Source organism: Prionailurus viverrinus, chromosome A3, assembly GCF_022837055.1.
Source record: "Prionailurus viverrinus isolate Anna chromosome A3, UM_Priviv_1.0, whole genome shotgun sequence".
Lineage (NCBI taxonomy): Eukaryota > Metazoa > Chordata > Mammalia > Carnivora > Felidae > Prionailurus > Prionailurus viverrinus.
Window position 1 is genome coordinate 122,483,375 of NC_062563.1, and position 25,893 is coordinate 122,509,267.

At 52.5% G+C, this 25,893-nt stretch overlaps 1 protein-coding gene across 4 annotated transcripts in view; it reads right to left on the bottom strand.

Annotated features, from left to right (window-relative positions):
• Nucleotides 1-25,893, bottom strand: part of KLHL29 (kelch like family member 29) — a 315,206-nt gene that overhangs the window by 132,191 nt on the left and 157,122 nt on the right. For 3 of the 4 annotated variants that reach the window (XR_007150831.1, XM_047852392.1, XM_047852393.1), the window contains one exon: nt 17,193-17,522. Coding sequence is in view for 3 of the 4 variants with exons in the window: in XM_047852392.1 (XP_047708348.1) it covers nt 17,193-17,477 (285 nt within the window). In the remaining variant the exon portion in view is untranslated. Of the gene's footprint in view, nt 1-17,192; nt 17,526-25,893 lie in introns of all 4 variants that reach the window. The other variant, XM_047852391.1, reaches the window with a different exon arrangement.

Sequence of the window (25,893 nt, forward strand, 5' to 3'; positions counted from 1 at the left end):
CTGTAGTTGGGAGGCACTGGAGGTGGGAGCTTGGGGGCCGTGGTTTTCACTTTGAGCAAGACCTCTGGTTTCCTGACTTGGGCGTGGCATCCGAAGGAAATGCAGGGGGGCAGCAAATTACCTTTAAGTTCATCAGAACTCAACCCACGTATTGAGTGCTTGTGTCTTGAGAGAGTTTTTCAAAGGCTGAACTTGTAGGGTGCACTCCAGAACTTAGGTACAAACACACAGCCACAGTGCTGAGCGGGGTGTGTGTGACTGCGTTGTGAGGTTCGCTGTCATTCGTCACAAACGGGGTGCCCAGGCGGGGAGGGTTATTCTCCGAGAGAGAAGCTGTGCTCACAGAAGGCCCTGCTGAACCGGCTGGGCCATCAGAACCTTCTCGGTAAACAAAATGTAGACATTTGCTGCATGAATAAATGAGAGAGCATCTGAGCGATGTGCAAAATGCTGGATGGGGTCACGAGGACTAGAAGGACACTAAAAGGCCAGTCGTTTCTACAGGCTGTGCCACAGACAAGAGGTGTCTCACAACCTCGGGGGACCACGGTAGAAACCAGTGAGATGTCATCGTCTAAACGGGCATACTTTATATTTTTTCAGATGAGCATCCAGTTCTTTAAAAAAATCAGCCCCCAGGAATTTATCTATAAAACAAACTTCACGTTGCATATATTGTTGCCCACAACCCCAGGATTTTCTGAGCACTTCCTGTTTGCCCAGTGATGGGCTAGAGTTTTTACCTGGAGTCTCCCAAATTCATATATGAGTCCTGTACATAAGCAGTGACGTGACAAGGTCAGATTTGCAGCGATGGGAAGAATGGATGGGAGGGAGAGCAGATGTAGGGGGGAGATGGGCGGGGAGGCTGTCTGTGTCCTCTAGGTGAGATCTGATGGTGTCCTGAAGGTGGACCTGGTGGCAGCAACAGGGATGGGGAAGGAGAGGAGACTCCAGGTGGCTGTGCAACCGGGCAGGTGGGGGGCCAGCCCTGAGCCAGGCGTGCAGGAGAGGAGCAGGTCTGGGGCTGAGGACAGGGAGGTTAATTCTGGGCACTTTATATTTGAGGCTCCCAGGAGGTATCTCATGGCAGGCATCCGGGTAAAAGACTTGGGAGCGAGAAGCTTGGGCTTTGAAGTAAGAAAAGGCAGGGTTCAAATCCCACTTCTACTACATAGGAGCTGGCATGCTGAGCAAACTCCCCAGGCTCCCTGGGACTCAGTTTCCTCATGTGCAAAATGGGGATAATTGTAGGCTTACTACACGGGGCTATTGTAAGAACTGAGACAAAACATGTAAAGCTCTTGGAGTGGTGCCTGGACCTCCACAAATGCTTTAAAAAGCAAACACAAAATAAAAGAAGTACAACAACACAACTATCACTATAAACACCAACAAACAGAATGTGGCTTGGAGCCCAGGGCTGTTCAAGGCACCGGCTCTGGATTTGAGATCATCAAATAGAGGAGATGATGTTCGTTTCAAGGAGGCATTGTAATTGCTTTGCAAAATGCCTTACTTTGGGATCCTTTTAATCAGTGAGGAGCTACATGCATTTCAAATACATATTTAATGTCTTTGTGGGCTATTGACTCCGATCACTGAGATGCCACACAAAGAACAAGAAGCCATCACGGAACTTCTCTGAAATGAGAATATTTGACCATGAAAAGGGGAACGTGATTTTCAGAAGTGCACAGCTATTTTCTAAAATTTTTTAATGTTTATTTTTCAGACAGAGAGAGACAGAGAGAGAGAGAGAGGGGGAGAGAGAGAGAGAGAGAGAGAGAACGAGCAGGGGAGGGTCAGAGAGAGAGGGAGACACAGAATCCAAAGTGGGCTGCAGGCTTTGAGCTGTCAGCACAGAACCTGATGTGGGGCTCAAACCCACAAACCATGAGATCATGACCTGAGCCAAAGTCAAATGCTTAACCGACTGAGCCACCCAGAGTGCACAGCTACTTTTTTTTTTTTTTTAAGTAAAGCAAGTGATTTCCATGACTACACCATTTTCTACCCACAATACAATTGGATAAGTCAACACTTATTTCCTAAGCACATAGCAGGCAAGTGTGAGGTTCTCCCAATATGAAGCCTGAGACAGGATCTTATGTCTCAAGGACCCACATTCTGCAAGGAGGGAAACAGATACAGAGAAGGCTGCACAATGAAGGCCATGTAATAATAGCAATAGATCATGCTTACAGAGCATCTCCTAGACACCAGAAACTGCCAGAAGTGCTTTGGGATATTAATTTATTTAATGTCCCCCCACAACCCAATTAATAGATAGTACTATTATCCCGTTTCATAGAGGAGGAAGCCAGGCTCTGAGAGGGGAAGTAACTTGCTAAAGGTCACACAGCTAGAAGGTAGAAGAGTCAGGATTTGAACTTGGCAGTTCAAACCTGGAGTCTGGGCTCCCAGTGCCGTCACTGTGCAGGCCAGGACGTATGCGAAGTACTTACATCTGATGTGCAATGGGTTTCCCGAGCACGACTGATCACTGACTGTGATTGGCCAACCAATGATCACTTTTGCCCTCCTCAAAACCACCAAACCTTTGGCCGTGACTGCCCCCTCACACTGCAGGCCCTTACCCCCTCTCTCCAGTCACCCCTGCCCTGCTTTCTGACCGGTCATATTTGAAATCGTGAAACAACACCTCTACTGACCAGCTGCCTCAGAACCGTCCACAAAGTTGGCAGTGGTCACAGAATTTCTTCGGCCCCCGGAGTCCCCAGACAGGGCGGGGTCAGGTGTCGGGCCTTCTGAATAGTCCAGGCCAGAGACTCGGGACGAGGGTTCACTGGCTCTGCCCATATCCACAAGAGGGGCAAAGACTTGGAGCTTCCTCCCCTACTCTGTTCTGAGTCAAATTCTTGGCTTTGGCAACAAAACACAGAACTGGGTCTCAGCCAGGAAGCCCTATTTATCTTTCATAGGAGCAGGAGACACCAGGGGTCTGAGGTAAAGGGGAGGCACGGCACCACAGCAGGTGATGGGCCCTTCAGGTGGCAGAGCAGGACCGAGAAGCCCACTGGAGATGGGTGTTTCCAACCAAGGCTCGTTCCATGACGCCCGAAGCTGTCGATGCCTGACCTGCTGCCTGAATGTGGGTGCACCGGTGCTCCAGACTTCGCCGCCAAAGGAACCAGAGGTGGGCGTGAGTGGTGGTGGCATGGCTGCTGCTGACTCAGTGATGCCACCAGAGCCCCCCTGCAAGGGACACAGACTGTCTGGACTTGGGAAGATTCTTCAAGAAACAACCTAGAGTCTAGTGCTGGAGGTGGCAGTTACTAATTTCTTCTGGGAGGAAGAACGTGTTTGGAAGCGTAATGCTCATCTTCCGGAAACGTTTGGACCTGCCAGGTGCAGACTCTCCCTCCAGCCGTGTGAGCTGTCGGATCAATGGGGTCCCATCAGCCTGGTGAGGGAACTGCTGGGATCTCAAAAATGGATAATCCCGAATTCTGAGCACCAGTTTCTTCCTCAATTATTTACAAGGAACACGATGTGATGCAATGGAACCCAATTCATAACGCCTTTTTAATGCCTTTCTAACACAATATTCCCTCCTAATCTAGCAGATGACAAGTTACCACCATTGAATTCCCATTAATATGAATTATGGGGACAATATATTTTGCCCAATATCCTCTCCTCAGCCTAATATCGTGGGGGAATAAAATCACACCCTCAGCAGATTCCTGATGTGGGAGGTGAAGGCGGCACAGAGTCTGTCTGCTCCGCTCCCGGCCGGGGTGAGGCTCCCGTGCCGGGAGGATGGTTGGCGAGGCCCTGGAGCTCAGTCAGGGGCAGCCGCAGAGGCTCCGACCCTTCCTCCTCCACGGCCTTCTTCTCAGGAACCCACTCCTCTTCGGCCCACGGCAGGCCTGTGCCCCACGCTACGGCAGCATCGTGAGGAGGAAGCGAGCGTCCTCCCCTGCCTGGGGCTGGGGGGCGCGTGCCTGGGCACCGCGTCGCCTCACTGAGCCCTGAGGAGGACGCTCGTGGCACCTGCCTCGTACACTCACGGGACGCCGGGGGCTAGGGCAGGCAAAGTCACTCAGAGCCCTGGCTGGCTCACAGTGAGGACTCGGTAAGCCCTAGCGTTGGTGATGCTGACGGGGGTGGTGGTGGCAAGCCCCAGGACGTGGGTAGGGTCTTGGCTGGCAGGCGGTTCTAAGTCGCTTCCTCAAATGGCCTCTGAGAGCACGGGGTTAGCGTGCACACCAGTGCGGGGGGAGGGGGGGGCTCCATGTCTCTAGCCTGGAGTACCCTGGCTGCTGGTGAGATTTATAACTGCCACTGAGCACAGCCCAGAAGAGGTTTTACCCACAGCCCCGGCTCCTGGGGATGCCAGAGAAAATGAGCACACATGCGCCCACCAGTGGCTCCTGCACCTGCCAGGAGCCCTCCCCATCAAGCGCCTGGCCTTCCCACTGTGCCTGGTAGGAACAAGCCGTGGGGCTGCCCCAGAGCCCGCGGGGCTGCTGCAGATGGGAGAGGAGTTCGTGGCAGAGCTGAGCACCTTCCCGAGGCAGTCAGGCCGCCGCGTGTACCATGGTGGGCATCCCTCAGTGACACCAACCCCGCGACCCCCCAGGCAGCCCCTCCCCCACCCACTTCTTAGGACTTCCTCCTCACATTCTCACCAAGCCCCTGCCGGTGTGCATTTGACCTCTGTGCTGGCCACTGTGATAGGCAATCCTTTTTCTCTTTTATGGGAAATTACTTGGTGCCTCAGCTCTGCCTGAATTTACAGGGATATCTCCTCTCTCTTTTGACGGCGGGGCATTTATTTATTTTTAATTTCTTCTCATTGTAAAATACGTGTGATATGCATTTTGCCATTTTTACCATTTTTAAGTGTATGATTCAGTGGTGTTTGTTACATTCCCAACGCCTTACAGCCACGGCCACTGTTCATTTCCAAAACTTTTTAATCCCCCCCAACAGAAACCCTGTACCCATTCAGCAGTAGCACCCCACCTCGGCCCCTCCACTCAGCCCCTGGTGACCTCCAACCTACTTTCTGTCTCTGACCTCAGCACAGCCCAGGGAAGGGGCCTGCCTGGAGCCAGCTTACAGGTAAGGGAACTGCATCTCGAAACCTTGAGTGCCTGCGTTGAGGTCACCCAGACAGTGACGTGTGGACACGGGCCTTGACCCCGGTCTCTTGACCCCAGCCTGCCCCCGCTAGTAACGAAACCCATAATAAATAGTCGCGTTTTTGTTCTCCTCTCTGTTCCCCTAGAGTAGTGCTGAGGTCACAGAGAAGACAGGGACAAGTCATGGCTGCTTCAAGCCCATCTGACGTCAGGGGTCAGTCCACGATTCTCCGGTATCCCCATTCCCCAGCCCAAGTGGAAATCTACCAAGACGAAGGAGCTGACCCCTTTTACTTGGGTCTTGCCCCAAGCCCACCAGGGTCATACCTGTGGGCAGTTGTGATGGCCTAGAATGCCCTCCTGGAACGGAACAAGCCAAAGTAGCCTGGAAGCAGCCAAAAAAAAGCTAAAGTAGACAGCAGCCGTGTACTGTGTCCCAGACCAAAACAAGAAACCCTGAGAAAGAGGCCTTGGCCTCAAGGCTCAACCATCCCCAATGTCCTGAAGCTGAGCAGAGTCTGACCGCACACATGGCTTGGATGGCAAGGAAAGGTCAGCTGACCAGAGAGAATTAAATGAACAGAACTGTGGCCGGGCCTCTAGGAGGTTTGGGGCTGGGCCACGAAATCCCACACGTGCTTTGGTCTTAGCATTGGTGGTTGTTTCAGATTGCTGAACAAAACTGTTCCAGTGGGGAGCCTGCAGCTATCTCTTCAGGAGACGTGGTGAACACCGGGGAAAGATGTTCACAGCAAGATGTTCAGCGAGCTGCTCATTCAACAAATCTCACCGAGCGTGGTTCTGGGCGTGGCCCATCCGGAGCTCCGTGCCCGGCTCTGCAGCTAGACTGCCCAGGGAGGGATGCAGCCCAGCCTGCTGAGTGAGCGCGGCCAATTCCCTCAGCCTTTCTTTCTCAACTCTAATGGTGGTAACAGCAGCTACCTCCGAGGACTTTACAAGTTAAGGTTGGGAAGGTGGTGAGAAGAGTGTCTGGAAGAAAATAATTACTCTACGAGCACCTTAAATGAAATAACCAAATGTAAAAAGCTGCTGAGAATTACAGGCGAATGGTAACGAGTCCCAAGAAAATACTAATCCATGGAGAAAAAGTACTAATGCTGAATACATGCTAATACTTGTGATCCTGTAAGACCAAACACTTAGGGAGACATGGGAAGGGGCACAGGACTCAGGGCAAAGGCCTTGATATGTTAGATCTGTCCTGCCATCCAGGCTTCATTATCTGGTCCTATCCACAAGCCCATGAAGGCTTCCTTCTGGCTCATGCGGGTCCTGTCTTCATCATCCGCATCATGGGCATCCACCGAAATTACTCATTGTTTGAACGCTGATCCGCCCCTTTGTAGAGATGTCAAAGGCATTCATCCTCCGTCGACCCCAGCAATAGGGGCTAAATAAATGAGTAGAGAATTATATGCAAAATTCATTCATTCTGTCCTTACACACTTACTGAGAACCTCTATATGCTGGACATCATATCAAGCCTATTCTATGGAGTTCACTGCCTAATAAAGATACAAATGCATAAGTGAATAAGTACATATAGTTTAGGCATTACATAAGGACATAAACAGAAGTGTTACAGGAACACGAGAAATAACAGCAATTGTTTTTCCATCCAGAGGTGGCAACGTTTGGGCTGTCACTTGTTGGATGAACAGAAGTGTTTTCTGGGTGGGCAAGAGTGAGTAGCAAGTGCAAAGGCCCCGGGGCATGAGAATTCTTTATATGTCTGGGAATTGTGGCTGAAGTAGGTGGCAGGGGTGAACTCTCAAGTGACCCATGGTTCAGGCCCTCAGCCGGAAACACGGCCCCATGAAAACACAGGAGCGTGGCGATAGCAGTCTATGTCCCGGTGTTGGCATTTAGGGAAGCAATGAATAGCAGAACCCCTGTAGATAGCAGGGAGTGCTGAAATGAATGAATAACAGGTAGAGGGCACTCACAAAGGTCACTGCAGCTGTTTTTGGCAAGTCAACGTGCCAGGTGAGGTCTGGGAGATGGATGAAGGCACCCATGCTGTCATCAGGGAGCCATCCGTGCAATGGAGGCAGTTGTGCTTTGTTTATTTTTTATTCAACTGTGAAATGTATTAGCTCACATATCAAGAAGCCCAGAGGTAGACAGCAATGCAACATTAGGGCTCTGGTTCCATATATCTGGAATTCTCTTGTGTTTTTCTATTCTGTCTATTCTATTTCTATCCCATGTTGGTTTCATCCTCAGGTCTGTAGCATGATGGTTCAAGGCATCATGTCCAGATATGGCAATAGAGAGGAAGAAAGATGGCCTTCTTCTTGTGACTCTTCTTTAGAAGGAAAAAAAACTTTCCCCAAAGCCTCTGGACAGTATTACTCTCATGTTCCATGGCTATAAGTGGGTCACATGACCCTTCCTAAACCCATGATGACCAGGGGGAAGGGGATCACCAACACCTGGCTTAGAACCATCACAATTCCAGTAGGGCCTAGGGTTCAATTTCCCCAAAGCATGAGAGGTGGTAGATATCTGACCAGAACTGAGGTTCTGGTAGGAAGGAAGAGGGAAAGAAAATGGACATCAGGTAGACAGCCAGCAACACCCTTACAGACCTCGAAGGTCATTCTGACAGGCCTGGCGAGGTTCTCCACGTCCTGCACTGGCACAATGACAGCTACCTGTTCACTTGCAGGCTTGGCCTTTCTACCTCCTTGTTCCTCTCCCTCTACCCTACCTTCCAGCCTTAGGGCCACTTCTAACCTGATGAAGGAATTCTTTAAGTAGCAGGTCAAGAATCTGAAATCATGTTCAGTGCCACTGTGGTGTGGAGTTGGGTTTCTTTTAACCTAGAAAAAGGCTACCCTGTGTTCAGAAGCTTTCTGTGCTGCCAGAGGAGCTCCCCCAAGGTAACCTCAAGGCAGATGCTGTTCTAGAATCGCAAAGAGGATCACAGAAGAGTTAGAGCTGGGGCCCGGTGCACCGGGCAGAGCTGGGTACATCTTCTCTTGACTAGAGACAGAGGCCTCACCATGGGAGTCCCCTGGTCTACACCTGACAGCCAGCTGGAAGCAGACTGGCCTAGGATGGCTGTCCATGAAGCTGGCCTCATGAGTCTGCCCTTCTATTTCAGCTTACCCTCAGTCATTTAAATCCGGGTTTTTAAAATAAAGAGGTCAACTCCAAAAGGATGAGTGATTGGGATCCTTTCAACTCTCCTTGGTTCCTCAAGACCAGCCTCTTGGCCATGGGGAGTCCCTTGGGCTTTGATTCCTCCCCACTCCAGGTGTGAGGGACTCCCTCTAGCACCACTGCTCTGTCTGGGCAGGTGAGGAGCCTTGCTTTCTGACAGCCCAAGGAGTGGCCTATGGGGAAGCCCTTGTGGCTTCTAAGGGTGAAAGAGGATAGGAGTAGGGGGTAGGGACAGCAAGCTTAACCAAAATGCCTTGGCTCAAAAGTAGGTCTAATGACACTTCTCCGAAGAAGACATCCAGATGGCTAACTGACACATGAAAAAATGCTCAACAACACTCATCATCAGGGAAATACAAATCAAAACCACAATGAGATACCACCTCACACCTGTCAGAATGGCTAACATTAACAACTCAGGCAACAACAGATATTGGCGAGGATGTGGAGAAAGAGGGTCTCTTTTGCACTGCTGGTGGGAATGCAAACTGCTGCAGCCACTCTGGAAAACCGTATGGAGGTTCCTCAAAAAATTGAAAATAGAACTACTCTGCAACCCAGCAATTGCACTACTAGGTATTTACCCAAGGGATACAGGTGTGCTGTTTCAAAGGGGCACATGCACCCCAATGTTTATAGCAGCACTATCGATGATAGCCAAAGTATGGAAAGAGCCCAAATGTCCAACAATGGATGAATGGATAAAGAAGATGTGGTATATATATATATATATATATATATACACATACACACACACACACACACACACACACACACACACACACAATGGAGTATTACTCAGCAATCAAAAAGGATGAAATCTTGCCATTTGCAACCATGTGGATGGGACTGGAGGGTATTATGCTAAGTGAAATAGAGGAAGACAAATGTCATATGATTTCACTCATATGAGAAATTTAAGAAACAGAACAGTTAGAACACAAGGGAAGGGAAGCAAAAATAATATAAAAACAGGGAGGCGGGCAAAACATAAGAGACTCTTAAATATGGAGAACAGAGGGTTACTGGAGGGGTGGTGGGAGGGGGAAGGGGCTAAATGGGTAAGAGGCATTAAGGAATCTACTCCTGAAATCATTGTTGCACTATACGCTAAGTTGGATGTAAATTAAACAAATAAAATAAAAAAATAAAAAAAATAAAGCACAAATCATAAATGTAAAAAAAAAAAAAAGATGTATATCTAATGAGAACCCCATGTGGGTACTAAAGAGTGTTTTCCTTAAGGGACCATGGCAGCCAGCAGCCAGGAGTTTAAGTCCAGGCAGGGAGGTGCTGACCACTGGCCCTCTGCTATCAGTGTGCACCTTGTCCGGCCCCAAGGACTTCTCTCGTGGTGCCACAGGGTCCGATGTGTTCATCCATCTCCAGTAAGAGGCAGGAGAGAGGAGGCTGGGACCACAGGGCTCCCACCCCGTCAATACATGTGCCAGCAGCCTCTGAATGTATGCTGATGCTCTGCTGAGTGCGTAGGGCCCTTATTTTCCAGAGGAAAATGAGGTTTCTTGCCTACGGGTTCTACAGAGGCAAATTCAGGATGCAGATGAACATGACTAGTGGAGACAGTAGCCAGGGAAGCACAGAGTTCTCCTGAGCCTTCATTTCAGGGCAGCAAACGGGGCGCTGAAACTGATTGATAATCTGTCACGTTACATCAGTTTAGCTCTGCGGGGACTTTGCAGTGACTCTTCTCGATGGCATTATGCTTTGGGAGGGCTCAAGCCAATTTGGTGGCCTGTGTCATGGAAGTGAGTAACATGGGGACAGGGTCAGTCTGGGTTTGGAGAAAATCCTCCTGCCTGAAATTGAACGAGAGCTTCAGATGCTGATGGGGAAGAAATGATACCAAGGGGTGTTGAGCTCTCCTTTTTATGTTTATTTCCCCGAGTTATTTTTAGCATTGCAGACAGTTCCCAGTTAACAAATGGGTTGGGTTCTGAAAGTTCATTTGTAATTTGGCTGTTTAGATTTTGGAACATACTTTCCCTATAAAAAACAATGTTATAAACGGTGATGAGACTCCCAGGCTAGTTCTCCAAAGCCTATTTAACCCATAATGTAGCTAAAATACTGTCCTTTTGCTATGAAAAAAAAAATGTTTAATTGCAACATGAGTAATTAAGTAAAACAGGGAAAACCATTAAAAGTGAATAAGAAGTAGATTTATGTTCATCTTGAATGACGCTGTTCGCAGAAAACCTAATTTAATTTAAGAAGAGGCCTTTCCAAGGGCTTTTTGGGAAATTGCATGGGATTTAGCCTATTAGGGAGAAAGAGCCGTGGGGCTGTCCAATTTTCGGCTCCTGAACATTTGCACCACATAACTGGCTCCCTTTCCTGATTTCAGGCTCGTCAGAAGGTCTTCTGTTGAGAATCTGTTTCCCATGCGGATTCTCACAGGGAGAAATTCACTGGTCAAAACCCATGAAGGTGGTCTCCTTGGGGTGGTTTTTTAACATTCTTAGTCACAGGTCAGCCTCTATCCGTGAGAATATCCTGGGAACGGCTGTGCCCCAGTCCCACCAACTTTGGGGCAGTGACGGGATCACGTGAGGGCCAAGTCCCGGCCAGCCATGGATTCTTAAGGTAAATGCACCCTGTGAGGTTCCCTGGCGGCCAGCTGCCCCTCCTTCTCTCTGGCGACACAATCCTTGTTGGGCCCTTCTTTCAGACCTCACTAGGCAGCTCTTGGTGTGGATGGGATGTGTGTAGCCCCAGTGTGTTTACGTTATGCAGGTCCCATATTGATTTCCTGCACCAGGCCATGTAGAGGAGAGTAACAGATTGACCTGTCCTTTTTGCCTAAGGCATGTGAGCCGTGGCTTTAAGCAAGTGTGCTGGAAAGCCTGGAGGTATGTTGCAGAAATGACCACAAATGCTTCCCATCCTTGCATGTCTGCCCCTTTGCAATGCGGTGCTATCGAGAGCCAGGGTCTCTCTGCCCACTCCTGGAATCTGGCTTGGCCGTGAGACTTCTTGAGCTAGCGGGATTTCAGCAAACATGCCTCAAGCAGAGCTTACAAAAGCCCTCGTGCACGGAGTCTTGCCCCCTTGCTGCTCTTGGAAGCCTGAGTCCACCACGTGGACAAGCCCCAGCTAGCTGGATAGAGGATGGCAGGCCACACGGAGGGGGACTGAGACTCCCTGGCTGACGGGCTGCGAAGCACAGATGTGTGGGTGAGGCCAACCCCGACCAGCCACCCTGAGCCAACCTGCAGCTGACCGCATACAAATGAGAGAGTCGGCCCAGACCAGAACGGACAGCCAGCTCACAGAACTATGAAGGTTTAACCCACCAAGTTTTTGAATGATTGTTCTGTAGCAAAAGCTAACCTAGGTGGTTTACCCCTTACATATGCGGAAGAATGCAGAGTGTTCTCCCTTCTTTTTTGCCCCTTTAGTCACAAATTTGAGTTCAAGCCACTCCGGTCCGCCCTCCCTGGACTGTAGGTTTTGAAATGGATGCTTTGGAAATCAGGGCATTTTTCGACTGTAGACATTTCATGACTGACAGATGGGTTTGAAGTCAATGAAGATACAATCCAAACCGTGGCGGCACCTCAAAGTGCAGGCAAAACCCATCAGCTCGGCACGAACATGCACAAGCTGCCTCACGACGCGTGATCAGTGCCTGATAATTTATCACAAGGGAAATCACAAATTCTCATTCACGGAGCAAGAACAGGCTTCTGGATAAAATCACGCACAGTCTGGAAATTCACCACAAAGGGGACTGGAGGGATTCTCCCAACCAGTGTGAATACAAGAGTAGAGGGTGGTCTGCTTCTCATTCTGTAACTGTGCAAAAGCATCCTTATCCATTTGTGGACACCGGAGCCACACGAGGGGAGGGGCCCGCCAGGCAGGGCTTTGAGGTCATTCACATGATTCCCCACAGAAATCCCAGATCATCTCCCCCACGCAGGGCATCTCTCCAGAGAGTTTAGAGGGTACGAGGAAGACGCTGTTGCCGGGGCTGTCTCTCTGATGACATATATCCACCCTAAAAGTGGTGGCTCATAAATGTAAAAAATCTGGGTGTTTGGTGCTCAGAGGATGGAGCCTACAGACCTCACGGCCCCTTTCGGTTTTCCTCAGGCCTCTGACACAGGCTAAGTCTCTCTCTTCCCAGCCCAGATTTATTTTCAAGGGCTTAGCTCCACGGAACGATGGGAATGTTTCAGCACGAGTGCTCCTGACCACAAGGAAAAAAAGCCCCCAACACATTTCACAGGCATCAGCCAGGATTCTGCAAGGTCCGTTCTTTCAAGAACGAAATTGCATTTTATGAAGCCGTCCCTTTTCTGTTTCATCTGTCAGGCAGGTTTGCTGAGAATAATTTAAATTTCATGCAGCAGCAACTGCAGGACAGTGGAGTTTCCTTTCTGCCCCACGAACAGGCCTGGCCCGGGAGTCATGGTCCAGCTTCTCAGCTCCGCCTTCCCGCCCCCACCACAGGGGGCTTGACTGCCCTGCAGTCCAGAGTGGCAGCGGTGGGCCAGGAACAGGGCTGTCCAAGCTCTCGGTGACCTCATACCGCCACAGTCAGGGGGAGGGGACGGTCCAGAGAGGGTCCTGCCAGCACCAACTGCCCGGGAGCCGGGTTTACCCGAATAGGACGGATACTTGTCGGACCCAATCTCTGATTTAGCTTTTCAAAATGACTTAACCAATCCCCACACCATCTTTGCGAGGAAGATCCTACGATTGTTCCCATTTTATAGACAAAGAAACTGAGGTTCAGAGACATACTCATCTCCTGAGAGGCAGAGGTCAGATTCAAACCCAGTTCTGCCATGGTTCGACAGCTTGAAGCCCTCACTAGCTGTACGATGGAGAGTCGACAGAATCTTCGGGCTAAATTTTCCTACCTAACCCAAAAAGTAAATATGCCCATTTTCTTGCACATTGGTATCTGCTGTCGAGGAGGTGGATGGAGGGATGGGAAAAGTTACCGTAACAATGCCACAGTAACGGTTACCATGGAGAACGCGCTGTGCCAGGTGGCCTGGGGAAAGGAGACAGCCCCGGTGGTCCATTTCTCACTCACTGGGGGCCCTTGGCAAGTCTTGTTTTCTCTGAGCCTCATTCTTCTGACAGGCAAAATAGAGACGCCGGAGGGCACGGTCACTATGTTCCTCTGAGGCTCTGGGGACTTGCGGGCGTGTGTGTGTGTGTGTGTGTGTGTGTGTGTCTGTGTGTGTGTCTGTGTGCGTGTCATTTGGTAATGCCCTCCCCTACCTCAATGGCCCGGAATATGTGCTTGTCCAACCGGCCTTTCATCAAAGACCAGCTAGAAATCCTCAGGCCACAGAAAAATGAAGAAACATAAAACTCAACTCAGGCCTAAGGCAGAGGTGACAGAAAGAATTGTCATCACCTCACTAACCAGCCCCAGGGCACACAGCTAGCTGTCCCTACCCTGGGGAGCTGGGACGGTCCCCCCATGGCCTGGAAGATGCAGTCCTAGCACTGAGAGTGAGAGGGTGAGCAGGCCCACGGGACTAGGGGCAAGAGAGGGGACAGGCCGTCTCTGCATCGGTGGCGATGGCATCGGATGCCGGTGGTGGCCCACAGCCCCCAGAGAGATGTGACACCTGCTCCATGCCCAGCCTGGGGGGACGCTAAGGCCTGGCAGCACTGACACTTGTCCCTGAGAGTCACCTTGGGGGCCTTTCCCTGAGTCCTTGGGTGTGACCCTGGCCCGCTCGTGGTGCCAGACCCTTCACTGAGGAAGGCATGCCGGTATGTTCAAGCAGCCATCACCACACTCCAGGGCAGCAGGAACACAGGGCGCTGCGCCTGGCTTCCACGAAGCCCCCTCCCTCAGCCACCTTCCACCAGAGTAGGGTCTTGGCCCTGGGTACACACCGGGCTTTCCTTGGAGGAAGGGGTCCCATGGCTGAAAAAGCTTTAAAATCCCTTCACTCCACTGTCAGGCTTACCGGGCAATGCCAGCTTCAGGGTTAGTTTGGGGCCCACTAGATGTCCTCCCTCTAGCTCTTCTTGCTGCCATGTCCCCTTGGTCATGTCATGCCTCCATGTCACAGATTGGTGTGAACGGTAACCACTCAGAAACACAAGGTGCTTTCCCCGCCTGTGTGGGGCCTACCTCCTGTTTCTTAACTGAAGACCTACTTTTTTCTCTTGGTGAGGTTAGAAATGATCCCTCTTCCTTCCAGGGGCATGTCCTTGTCCCCTAGGCTTTACCTGGGTGATAGTGACAACGGCGGCTGTGGTAACAACCCCTATACAAGACTTACCACGTACCACTCGGTTCTGTTCTGAGCACTATTATATGTATTTTAACTCACACGATCTTCACAACTCTGGCAGGCAGGTAACACTACCTGTTCCCATTTTATAGGAGCAAGGCACAGAGAGGTTAAGTAACTCCTTCAGGGTTGCTCAGCTAACAAGAGATAGGGCAGAATTCAAACCTGGGCACCCTGGGTCCCCAGTCTGTCTTTATCCACAACACTAAGCTGTCTCTGCCAATAACCTCAATGGGAGAGACATTCTCGGGTCACTCAGTCACAGTGTCCAGGCCACAGACTTGTCATATCCTGACCTATGTGTTTGCCGAGGGCAAGTGCTAGCCCTTGGCTACTCAGTAAAGATGCAGCTTGCTGACCAGGGACACCACAGATACCCCAGTTTGGGCCTGCCTGTCAGTTGATGTGGTGCTGGCATGGGGTTAGACAAATAGGCAGGGAGACAGGCGTCTGGGGGGGCGGGTAGCAGCTTGGCCAGATGGCAGAGAGGCACCGCCATGGCCCAAATTCAGTGACAGCATTCTGGATAGAAGCTGCCACTGGCTGCTGTCTTCCATTTCTGCTGCACACCCCATTCTCCTGAGCACCTCGAAAAGTCCCGGATGTAAGCAGGTACCTTTGTTTGACTGGACAAGCCCTTGCAGGTCTGGAGCAGGGCTGGAGATGGTAACAGAGGGGACATGTGCCAAGGATCTGGCTGCCCCACGGGCATGAACTTTTGGCCCCCTCACCTATCAATGCAATGCTCCCCAGCTCCCCCAGTTGCTGTTTTCCATCAGAGGCTGGGTTCCTCTCCTCCCATGTGCTGTGGTTTGGGGCCCTGCCAATCAGGGATGGTGAATATCAAGCTGTTTGGGAGCAAAGCAGGAGCTGTGTGGGCGGGGCAGCCCTGTGTGAGAGGCCCTCACCACTGAGTCCCCTCCAGCTCCCTTGCCTGGAGGGCCAACCCCCTGCCTCTGGTGCAGCCTGACAGCATCCATAAAAAGGCCTCCATCCAGAGAGGGCAGAAATCGTCAAGCGGGCTCCCAGGTCCAGCTTCTCTCTCCCGACCCCGAGCCCCCAGCGGTCAGCTCCAGAAGCTGCCATTGTCCAGATGGTCAACAGCTGGCCTTCTGAGTGGCCGCCAGATGTGGCTGGCGGGGCAGCCGACTGGCTCCACCGGGCAGAGGTCGCTGCATTGGGGAAGTTCTGGGGGCTGGTGCCCAGGGGACGAATGCATTTGGCTGGTCTGGGGGCGTCGTGCCCAAATAACTCTCCATCTCCTCTCCTGCATCCAACATTCCTTCCCTCCCCATCTCAGTGGGGAGGTGTTTTCATAACAGGAAAATAAAATCAATAAGGCACTGCAGCAAGATGTCAGTGTGCTCCGAGCTGGCCTCCAATAGCTCCATTGTCTCGGGCCTCCGCTGGGCTCTGGGCCGGCAGCGCTCAGTTATTAATGGGAAGCAGGGCTGAAAGGGAGTTTTGAAAATCACAGAGACAAAGGCACAGCACACCTGGAGTGCAGCTTTCCAACGCCACGGCCACCTCACAATGGCTGCGCCGGGCCTCCCCCGCCTTTAACTTCTCCCGCAACTTTTATGAAAGCAGGGAAGAAAACACTAGACACACACGCACACACGCACACACGCACACACACACACACACACACGCACGCACACACGCACACACACGCACACACGCACGCACGTACACGCTGGCTCCTGGGAGGCGGCTGTGAATGGCTGGCCGAGGCAAAGGGGGCCTGCAGAGCCCCTGATCCTCCGAGGAAGCAGGATGGCCATAAACAGGCTTCCTGCCACCGGTGCGGGTCCTGGTCCCTGGAAGGTCCTGGCACCTGAGGGGCTCTGAGCAGCGTGAGGGGGACCACCTCAGCCTGAAGCCAGGCATGAGACTTGGTGACATTTTCATTTCAGTAACTCAGTCAGTAATGCAGCCTGGTTTCTGCGGTCATTCCCAAGGCTGGAGCCACCTCCAGAAGAGAGGGAATGGCCTGGAGATGATGCCCCTGAAGCTGACTGCTGGGGCCCAAGGCCTGGGCCCCAACGAAGGTCCAGCCTCGGACCAGCTCTCACAGACTTGGTGTATCTCAGTATCCCCAACCATCAGGTGGGGACAAAAGTAGCGATCCACAGGGTTATCTGAGGCTTGGAAGGCACAGTGGATGGGAGAATTCTCAGCAGAGTAGTTACCAAGTAGTAGATTTATGACTGTTTATGCCTTACTGCTGGTGACTACCTTCTTGCAAACCTAAGTCACTGGTGCCCCCGGAGTGGGGGGACTTGCATGGTCTAAAGTCACCTATTTAGGGAATCTTTATTGCCAACTTGGAGTTCGCTGTCCCTACACAAATTAAAAAGCACTTTGTCAACATGGCATAAGACAACAAATGGCCTCAGCACCTGCTTGTCTTACAAGTTAGTCACAGAGAGAGACTTTACGGTAAACAAAATCATGTGAGCTTTCACTTGAACCGTCGGCCGGCCCAGCCCCAGGGACGCCAATGCTCTGGAGAAGGTGGTGACTGGTGCACAGACCTTCAGGGGAAGCCACGACCCTCTGCTCGGCTCCTGCTCGGAGGGGACGCCGGGCTTACCTTGGTGGTGACGGCGGAGGCAGAGCTGGCCACGAGGCTGGTGATGGCCTCACTGCTGCCGGTAGTGCAGGGAGCCGGGGCGGTGGCGGGCGTGGGCAGCCGGGACGGCACCACGGGCAGCGGCAAGAGGCCGGGCCGGGCGCTGAGGCTACTGGCTGAGCCGCCACCGGCCCCCGCGGTGGCGCTGCAGATGCTGGTGGTCCCATGCGTACCGTTGGCGCTCCACTCTCGGCGGTCCCAGCCCACGCGGTAATCTCGTTCGAAGCGGCTGTGGTGCCGGGACATCTTGCTGGGCCGTGGCTGCTCCTCACAGGGGAACAGAGGCCGGACCTGCTGGCACAGAGCGGAGAGGAGGGCGGTTTAGTCACACAGCAGCCCGGCCGGGACGCGGTCAGCATCGAGGAAGCACCTGCTCTGTGCGCAAAAAAGGGCTTTCCAACGACAGCTCATTTCCTATTCACAGCAAGCCCACAACGCATGGATCGCTAGCCCCACGTCACAGAGGGGGGAACAAAGGATTTGTCCAGGATCACGTGGCAAAAGTGTAGTAGACAAGATTTGAACCCAGTGTCAGTTTAGAGTAATGCTTTTTGATTCAGGGGCACCCGGGTGGCTCAGATGGTTGAGCGTCTGATGTCGGCTCAGGTCATAATCTCGTGGTTCGTGGGTTTGAGCCCCGTGTCAGGTTCTGCGCTGACAGCTTGGAGCCTGGAGCCTGCTTCAGATTCTGTGTCTCCCTCTCTCTCTGCCCTGCTCTTGCTCACTCTCTTTCTCTCTCTCTCTCTCTCTCTCTCAAAAATAAATAAGCATTAACACAAAATTTAGAGAAATGCTTTTTGTTCTACGGTGTCATACTCTCCCAGAGCAACGTGCGTGTGCTCATCTGAATTATGGTTGGGATTTTATCCCACCATCCCCACCATGAAAACAAGGTCCTGTGGACTCCTCAGGCAGGCCACGCTTCCCCCAACCCTATGACGGGGAGAGCGGCTACACCTGTAGGCTCACTTCATAGTGGACAAGGCCCTTTCCATAAACCTCATATTATCCTCCCTGGAGCCCGTGAGCCAGCCGGGCATGGCTCATCCCCAGTGTATGGATCAGGGAGCTGGTTGAGAATAAGTGACTCCCTTGAGGTCAGAGGAAGGGAGAAGGTGGCCAGGATCTCTGGCCTTCGGACTGTGGCTCCATGTAGGGCTCTAGTCTGGAAAGGGGTGAAGCCCCTGGGTGTTCAGAGTTCTTTATAACCCTATGATTTAGTTGCTGGCACTAGAGACCCCAGTGCTCCCTGTGAAGCAGACATCCCCCCCGGCGACTTTCGTGGCTATCTGAACGGCAGGCCCTCAGTGTTGTCATGGAGACCTAGACACCCGGGGATGCTTGCAGGGCCCCCTGTGGTGTGAGAACTGAGTTTTGCTCAGAATTACAGTGAGTTGCCTGGTTCCTTGACTGGCCCGGACCCGCTGTCACCCTCAGTCACCAAGGATGGAAAGATACCGGGGAGGCTGACTCGGCCGGAGAGGTGGCAGCAAGGCTGAGGCAGAGGGGAGAGGTGACGGCAGAGTCAGGGCACAGGTGGCGGCCTGGGGAGGGCGGGTGTCTGCCTTGCGCATCACATCCTCAGCTCCGGTCACTGCTCAGGTGTGGTTTGGCCTGCTCTGCAACCACTTCCTGTCTGGGGTGTGAGCTCCTGGGGGTCAGGGAAAGCTCCCCGCTCATTTTCCTATCCTGCAAATCCAGCTGGGTCATGGTGGGGGGCTCTGGAGTGACTGGCTAGTGGATGGACTGGCTGCCCTATTTTAGAAATTTGTACCTGACTCTACTGTGGTCTTTGCACAGCAGGTCTAGTTGCCAGCTTCTAGTGCCACAGAGCCAGAGCCCCGGCCCAACCCTCGTGACCTGCTACCTTTGTTCTGCTTGGGTGGTTGGGGGCCCCTGGCAGCCACTGTGCCCTCCCTGGGCACGGTGCCCTCTGCCAGACACAAGGGGCACACTGAAGCAGAGCTGACCTTGACCTCTTAAAACGGACATGGGGCTCATTGTTTATTTTATCGTTATGCTTCATGGCTTACCTGCTGCCACCACATTACTGTTTCACCTATCCAATATTACATAATAAAAAATGATTCATAAAAATGAATCCCCCTTTGACCACCCCCTCACAGACTACTCTTAAGAGAGTTGTTTAAATAGCTCTCATCACTTTTCTCCCTCCTGCCCACACTGTGACCTGTTCTGATGTGGCTTTTGCTCTGGCCAGTCCTTGGGAGTTGTTCTCACCGAGGTCATGAGGGACCTGTGTGTTCAATCCCACGGGACACTCACATCTTGTCTCTCTCAACCCCTCTCACATTTGGCACGGCTGATCTCTCTCTCCCTCCTTCTAGAAACCTCTTCTCTGTGGCTTCCAAGGCATCATCATGCTCTCTCCTTGTTTTCCTCTTACGTCTGCTATTCCTTACTAGTCTCCTTGGCAAGCTCCTGTTTCTCGGCTCATTCTTGGGGGTCCCCATTTCCCCCACATCTTGTCCCACCCTACACACTCTCCCTGGACAATCTCGTCAACTGTCATCTCTTTCCTGATGACCCTCAAGGCTACATTTCCAGCTCCCTGTCCATCCTAAGTGCCATAACTACTGTTCTAGAGTCTGAAGTATACCAGTACATGGTTGCCCCACAGGTACCTCAACACCGTAGGTCCCAGAATTAACTCATTGTTCTTCTGCCCACTCATTCTCAGGGATTCCCTCTCGCAGGGAAAGCCACCCCCATTTCCCCATGTCCATCCACATGTTCAACAGTGAGGTCTTTGATTCTATGACCCCTGCTGCTTCTCAAATCTGCCCCCTCTCCCTCTGCACATCCACCACCCGACTCACAAAGATTATCTCCACCAGTGTCCCTGTTCTGGTCTTGCCCTTCTTACCCATTCTCCACCCAACTGCCCATGTGGTTTTTTTAAGGCACAAATATGATCACCATACTTTACTCTGCTGCTTTAAATCCTATCCTTCAGAATAACGTCCAGACTTCTCAGCATGGCCCAGGAGACACCTGAGGATTCCAGCGTCACCATTCACCCTTCCCACCCCAGAGGCGATGCCCCGCCATTCCAAACACCTTTCTGGTTTCTGAAGGCATCAGCTCTCTCTCTGCTTGGGGTCCAAGTCAATGTTGCTCCTTTGCCAGGAATGGATTCCCACTCTTCCCATGGCCAAGCCCCACATGTCTGTTGGGACTCAGTTCAGGCTCTGATTCTTCTAGGAGGCTGCCTTGACCCACCTCCTCCAGATCAGGCAAGAAGTCCTCTTCTAGCCCCACCCCGGGTACCTGGCGCCCACTCCATTCCCAGCATCAATGGCTGTGGTATATTTGCTACCTTGAGAACAGTCCCAGGTTTATTGTCTTTGTAATACTTGCACCTAACACAATGTCTGGCATAGAAGGGTATTCAGTACACATTTGCTAAATGAACAAACAAATGCTTATTTTTTCTTAATCGCTTAGTATTTCCAGGAGAGATGAATGCATTTGTATGAAGGTGAGAAGCTCAGACACAAAAAACTTGAGTCTTCTGACTGGAAATTCCATGCAGGTATCAGGGTAAGGAAATGTCCTATCTCCCGGGTAAGTCAGACCTGAAGCCTCTGAGGATGGCTCAGAAGGAGAACAGAACCTCTGCATGTCCAGGGTTAGCCAGGCCCCACAGCTTAGACTCTTGTTTCCTAACATTCACCTGCAAGGCTCTTCCTAATTATCAGCACCTCAGGGCGACGATTTCCCTAGGTTGGATCATAAGTGTGGCAGAGATGATGTTGCAAAGCTCACCACACCGTGTCCTCTCTCTGACCACCCAGGAAGACTTCCCCATGCCTCCCTTGCAGTTAAGTTGGGAATCCCACGTCTGAATTCGGGCAGATAGAATGAGAGGGGAGGTGATGGAGAACATTTCCAGACCCTGTCCTCTAAGAGCATCTTATATTAACCTCAGTTCCCTTCACCTGCTCTGGCAACCTCGGAGATGCAGCTATTGGTGGAAGCTATTGCCCCACTAGCCTCGGACTTGGAAAGATTGGGACACACATCTTCACTGTGTTAAGGCGCTGAGATGGCAGGGTTATTTTGTTACCGAAGCCTAGCCTTGCCTGACGGATCCACTAAGACAGCCCTTACATTCCCACAAAACAACACAACCTCACATATTGTCAAGGAAATCATCTCCTTCCAGCTGGTGAGGATGGAGAGGGGGAAGGGCCCACAGGTGGGCAGAGCATGCTTGGGAGTGGGTCAGTGGAGCCTCCTTCAGCCCAAGGACACCTCCGAGGTCAGTAGATCCAGCCAGCTCGCTGCCTCGGGGACTACCTGCTGTAGGACACTGTGGCTCCATTGTACTCGTGGTCCCAGCACCCGCCCCTCCCCCCACCTCCTCCCGCTGCCCATCTTTTCCAGGCTCCGAATGGAGACTCAGGCAGCTGGAGGCCACGCAGTCTGGTTTCAGCCTCATTAAGTGTATTCAAAACAAAGGTCAAGTCTTTGCATGCCAGGTTTGGGTTAGACTTCATTCCTCAATTTAATTTCCCCTTGCAAACGGAATGAAAGAAATGTGTTGCACAGTTTACCCTGGGTGAGACGGCAGAGTGCCAGCTCCAGAGGTGGCAACTTTAGTAATTCCTGCTGGGCACAGAGCCAGCATGTCAAAAAGGTTCGGTGTGCCCACACGTGCACCCTGGGTGGTGGTGGGGGAGGCAGGGGGAAGGGCTCGCTGGGGCGGGAGGGGGCCCCACGCGGACAGGGCGTCTCAGAAGAGACCGGTCAAGCAATTACAGACAAAACACACACAAGTGCTTCCCTGTCAAGGTGAGCACCTTTTCCTGGCAGGCTGCTGGCGAGCTGGTAGAGGCTGGCACGGGGCCCTTTACTGAGGGACGGAGGGGAGTCTGAGCAGCGGCCATGCCTCTGAGTGTCAGGTGCACTTCTAGCTCTGATCTGGAAACTTTGCCTGCTGCCTGTCCCCGGACCCCTTCCTGTGCTCCCGACTCCCAGATCTGAAATGTGCCCAGCCTGTACGCTGAACCACAACTGCCCTTTTCTCAGTGTTGCGCAGCCTCTGAAAAGGAGGAGTCATCTGCTTGGAGGAAACTGTCTAAGAATTGGATTCAAAGCTTTAGGTTTTGTTTATTTTGTTTTTACGTTTTCTGTGACGTGCTTAGGTTGCCTCTATGATGATAGGAAAGGTAATGTGAAATGAAAGCCTTTTCCGTCAGTACTTTGGAGTCCCATAAGAAATGGTCCGGGGCTATGGAACCTAGCGTAGGCATCCTTCCCTGCCAGGAGATAGGGGCTCCACCCCAGTAAGTGCCTGGTTTAAGGCTCAGTTCAGGCTCTGGAAACCCCATGGAGCTGAACCCTCTTCTGCTTATGCTCCAGTCAGATCCTGAGATCTGACCAGGCCCCAGGTGTTCGGGCACCTCTCTGACCACTTGGTCAGGTTTCAGATCCTGAAACCTGAGTTGTTCCAGGTCATTGAGTTGTTGGGTTTCAGAGCGTCTCTGCAAGGGGGCCTATACTCCCTGCCCTGTTCTGAGTTCTGGAGACTGTCCTGTCTGCTCTGCAAGCCCAGAGCCCTCAGCGACCACTCCAGGACTCAGATCTGTGTCCCCAGGCAGTGGAAAGAAAGCTAAGTAGGGGGTCAAGAGAGCTGAGTCTGAACCCCAGCACTACCCCTAACTAGCTCTGGGAACTCAAGGATGCCTCAGGTTGTTCCTCTGGAAAGTGGGGGTGGACAACTGTACTGCCCCCAGCACCAAGAGAGAATCCAACCTGAACCCCGCGAGCCCTCTGCACCAGGCAAAGAGCCTGATCACTGGGCCATGATCAGACCCTAAAGCTACGGGGTGAAAAAAGGTAGGCCAACAGGAGGCAGTTTACCAGGATGAAGACAAAGGAGACTGTCAACTATGAAGTTGTGTGTGGTCTGCTTTCTGAAACGCATGGCCATGGACTCCCTGAGACCCCCATGCTAGGTGGATGGGAACTGGTAGGGTGCTCTGTCACCCAGGACCCCTGGGAGAGAACAGACTTGGTGAGAAAGGTCATCCTCAGCTGAATACCTGTGACCTGGGGGATCTTGTATCAGGAACCCCAAGGCCTGCCTGGTTAGATAGCCTTCTCCCTGCAGCTCAGGGTACCACGACGGGCTCAGGCCCAAGCTTATGGAAGGCCTGGGCCATCTGGGACCTGAGGATGGCCTGGAGGAAGAGACTCAGCCGACACCCAGGCTCAGCCCCAGTGCCTAGGCTGCGTCTGTATTTTGGTCTCCCGGATACTTGCTGGGCCCCAGATCAGTAGCCATGCCCCACAGATCACCTCAACATGAATTATTCATGAGTAAATAATTAAGAGTTGCGTGTGCCATCATTGTTAGCATTATCCACGCCGGGCTGGGGCACAGGGGCCACTGTCCAGGACCCCATGGTGCTGGCCACGTGGACAAGCACACTGTGCACCCCTGAACACGCATCAGGATGGTGGTCCTCTATATCAGGGACACCCCCGATGTGCTCTGGAGACATTGACATGCCCGTGTGCACATGCTGTAGCCAGGATCACAGGTGGCTAATGACCCTCCCCTGGTTCATGTCAGGAAGGCACGTGCAGCAGCGGGCGCCGGCTGTGCGGGCCCTGAAGGCGTGATTAATCCACAGAAGGTAGGGGAGCCCGCACTGCCTCCAGACAGGGAGCTGAGGAATGAGCCACGGCCTGTCCAGCCCGATTGGAAAATGTATGATTGCCTCATTTGGGGGAGACGTGCTGCCAAGTCGGTTGGAACAGGCCATGCCCTTCTTTCTTATTTTCTTTTCGCTCTCTGCATCTTTTAGCCTTTCTTCTGAAGCAAAATAATAAATAGCAGCTGAAACACTATCTTGGCAAATGTAACACAAAGGAATACTCCAGGTGCTTCTAGAGAAGCCGGTTTGGCCATGACTTGGCACAGAGGCTAGCAGGAGCTGGGGTGCCCCTCGGAAAATGCTTCCCTGCTTCCTGGGGTTGCTTCAACTCCCACTGACCCCTATCCCTGCTGAGCCCCCACTAACTCAGAAGACTTGCTTCTGGCTGAGGCTGCAGGCATTCTCTGAGCAGCCCTGTCTTCTAGGAGCTCACAGAGGCAGGCCTGTGACCCAGTGAGGGACTGGCATGTTCTGCCCCCCATGTGAGTGCTGCTCCTGCAAGGCCATGCTCCCTAAAGGCAGGACCCTCTCGCTGCACCCCACCCCCGCCACCTCCATATCCTCCATGTGGCTGGCCGGGCACAGGCTGGGGTCCTGGACCAACATGGCAAGTTCTTTCCAGTTCAGAACACACCGCAGGAGACAAAGGTGCTGAGGGTGGAGGGGAGAGGTGCCTGGGGTGAAAAATGCAAGGAAGGCTGTGTCAGGGTCCACCTTGCACTTGTTCAGCCCCAGAAGTGAGGCCTCCTCACATTTACCTCATTCACCTCACCCTGGTCCTGGCCCTGCCCCTAAGGGGGAGGTATTCCTCGGGGGCGTGCAGGTGTTCAGCACCTCCAGGTGGATATGAAATGTGCAGCTAGTGGCTGCACACAGAGGTGACAACCTGGGTCCAAGCCCCGTTCCAAGTCTTCTGGACCAGCTCAGAAGCTAAGGAAAGTCTGGAGCATTCACAGGCTCACAGCAGCCTCTCCCTGGTCCTCTGTAGGAAGAGTGACCTGAGGTACGGTTTTATCGTTTGTTTTTTCTCTTAAAATACTAAAGCCGCAGTGGGCAGGGAAATCATTACTGTCACCCTTCCCCTTCTGCTCTGAAGGGGCCTTTCCCTCCTGTCTTGCCTTGCCCAGCCATGAGGGTCTTCACGTGAACCCCCCTCCTCCTGCCACCACCATCAGTCATTCACTCAGTAGGGCAAGTGTGGAGACTGTCCAGCCCAGGTTCCAGGCTGGAGTGGCTCGTCCCAGCCTTCTGGCTTAGCCGCTGGCAGGTTCCACCAAGACCTGTTTGAGCTGCAAGGTCTGGACCCACAAGCAGCCTTTACCAGGTGCTCCGGGTTGTGGAGAGAAGGAGTCAGGGATGTGACAGCTCAGATTAGAAGCCAAAGCAGTGACCTCTGCCCTCTGCTTCCTCTCCCCAGGTGGCATCAATCTCCATAACAGAGGGCTTTAGGGTGTCATCTTTATCTTTAAAGGAAGACTGGGCATGTGCTTTTGCCACAGCCAGCTACACCTGCCTGTATTTCCCAGGCCTTGGCCCATCCAGAGCTTTGAGGGGGACACAACTCTGCAGACCTGAGACCCGGGGGTGGACTGGCCTCAGGGGAGGGCAGGGAGGGGCCCTTCCACGAAAGGTCCAGCAGTGGTCACAGCAACAACTATACGGCCTTACAGTGTCACCGCTCTCACCCTTCACTAGATGCTTCAAAAGCCACCACATCATTCGCTTCTCACAACATCCCGGTGGCAGGGATGCACCGAGCCTGCATTTCATGAGTGAGGAGAAAGAAGACGAGGGCTGGGATAGTGGCTTACGCCCCATAACCCAGACGTGGTCTGTGGGTCTGCGGTGTTGTCCAGGTGCTTGCTGGGGTACAGAATTGCAGGCCCCACCCCAGCACTACTGAGTAGGAATCTGCCTTTTCGACAGTATCCCCCCTGGGGAGGGGGTGCTCAGCTGCAGGTGACAGCCTGAGA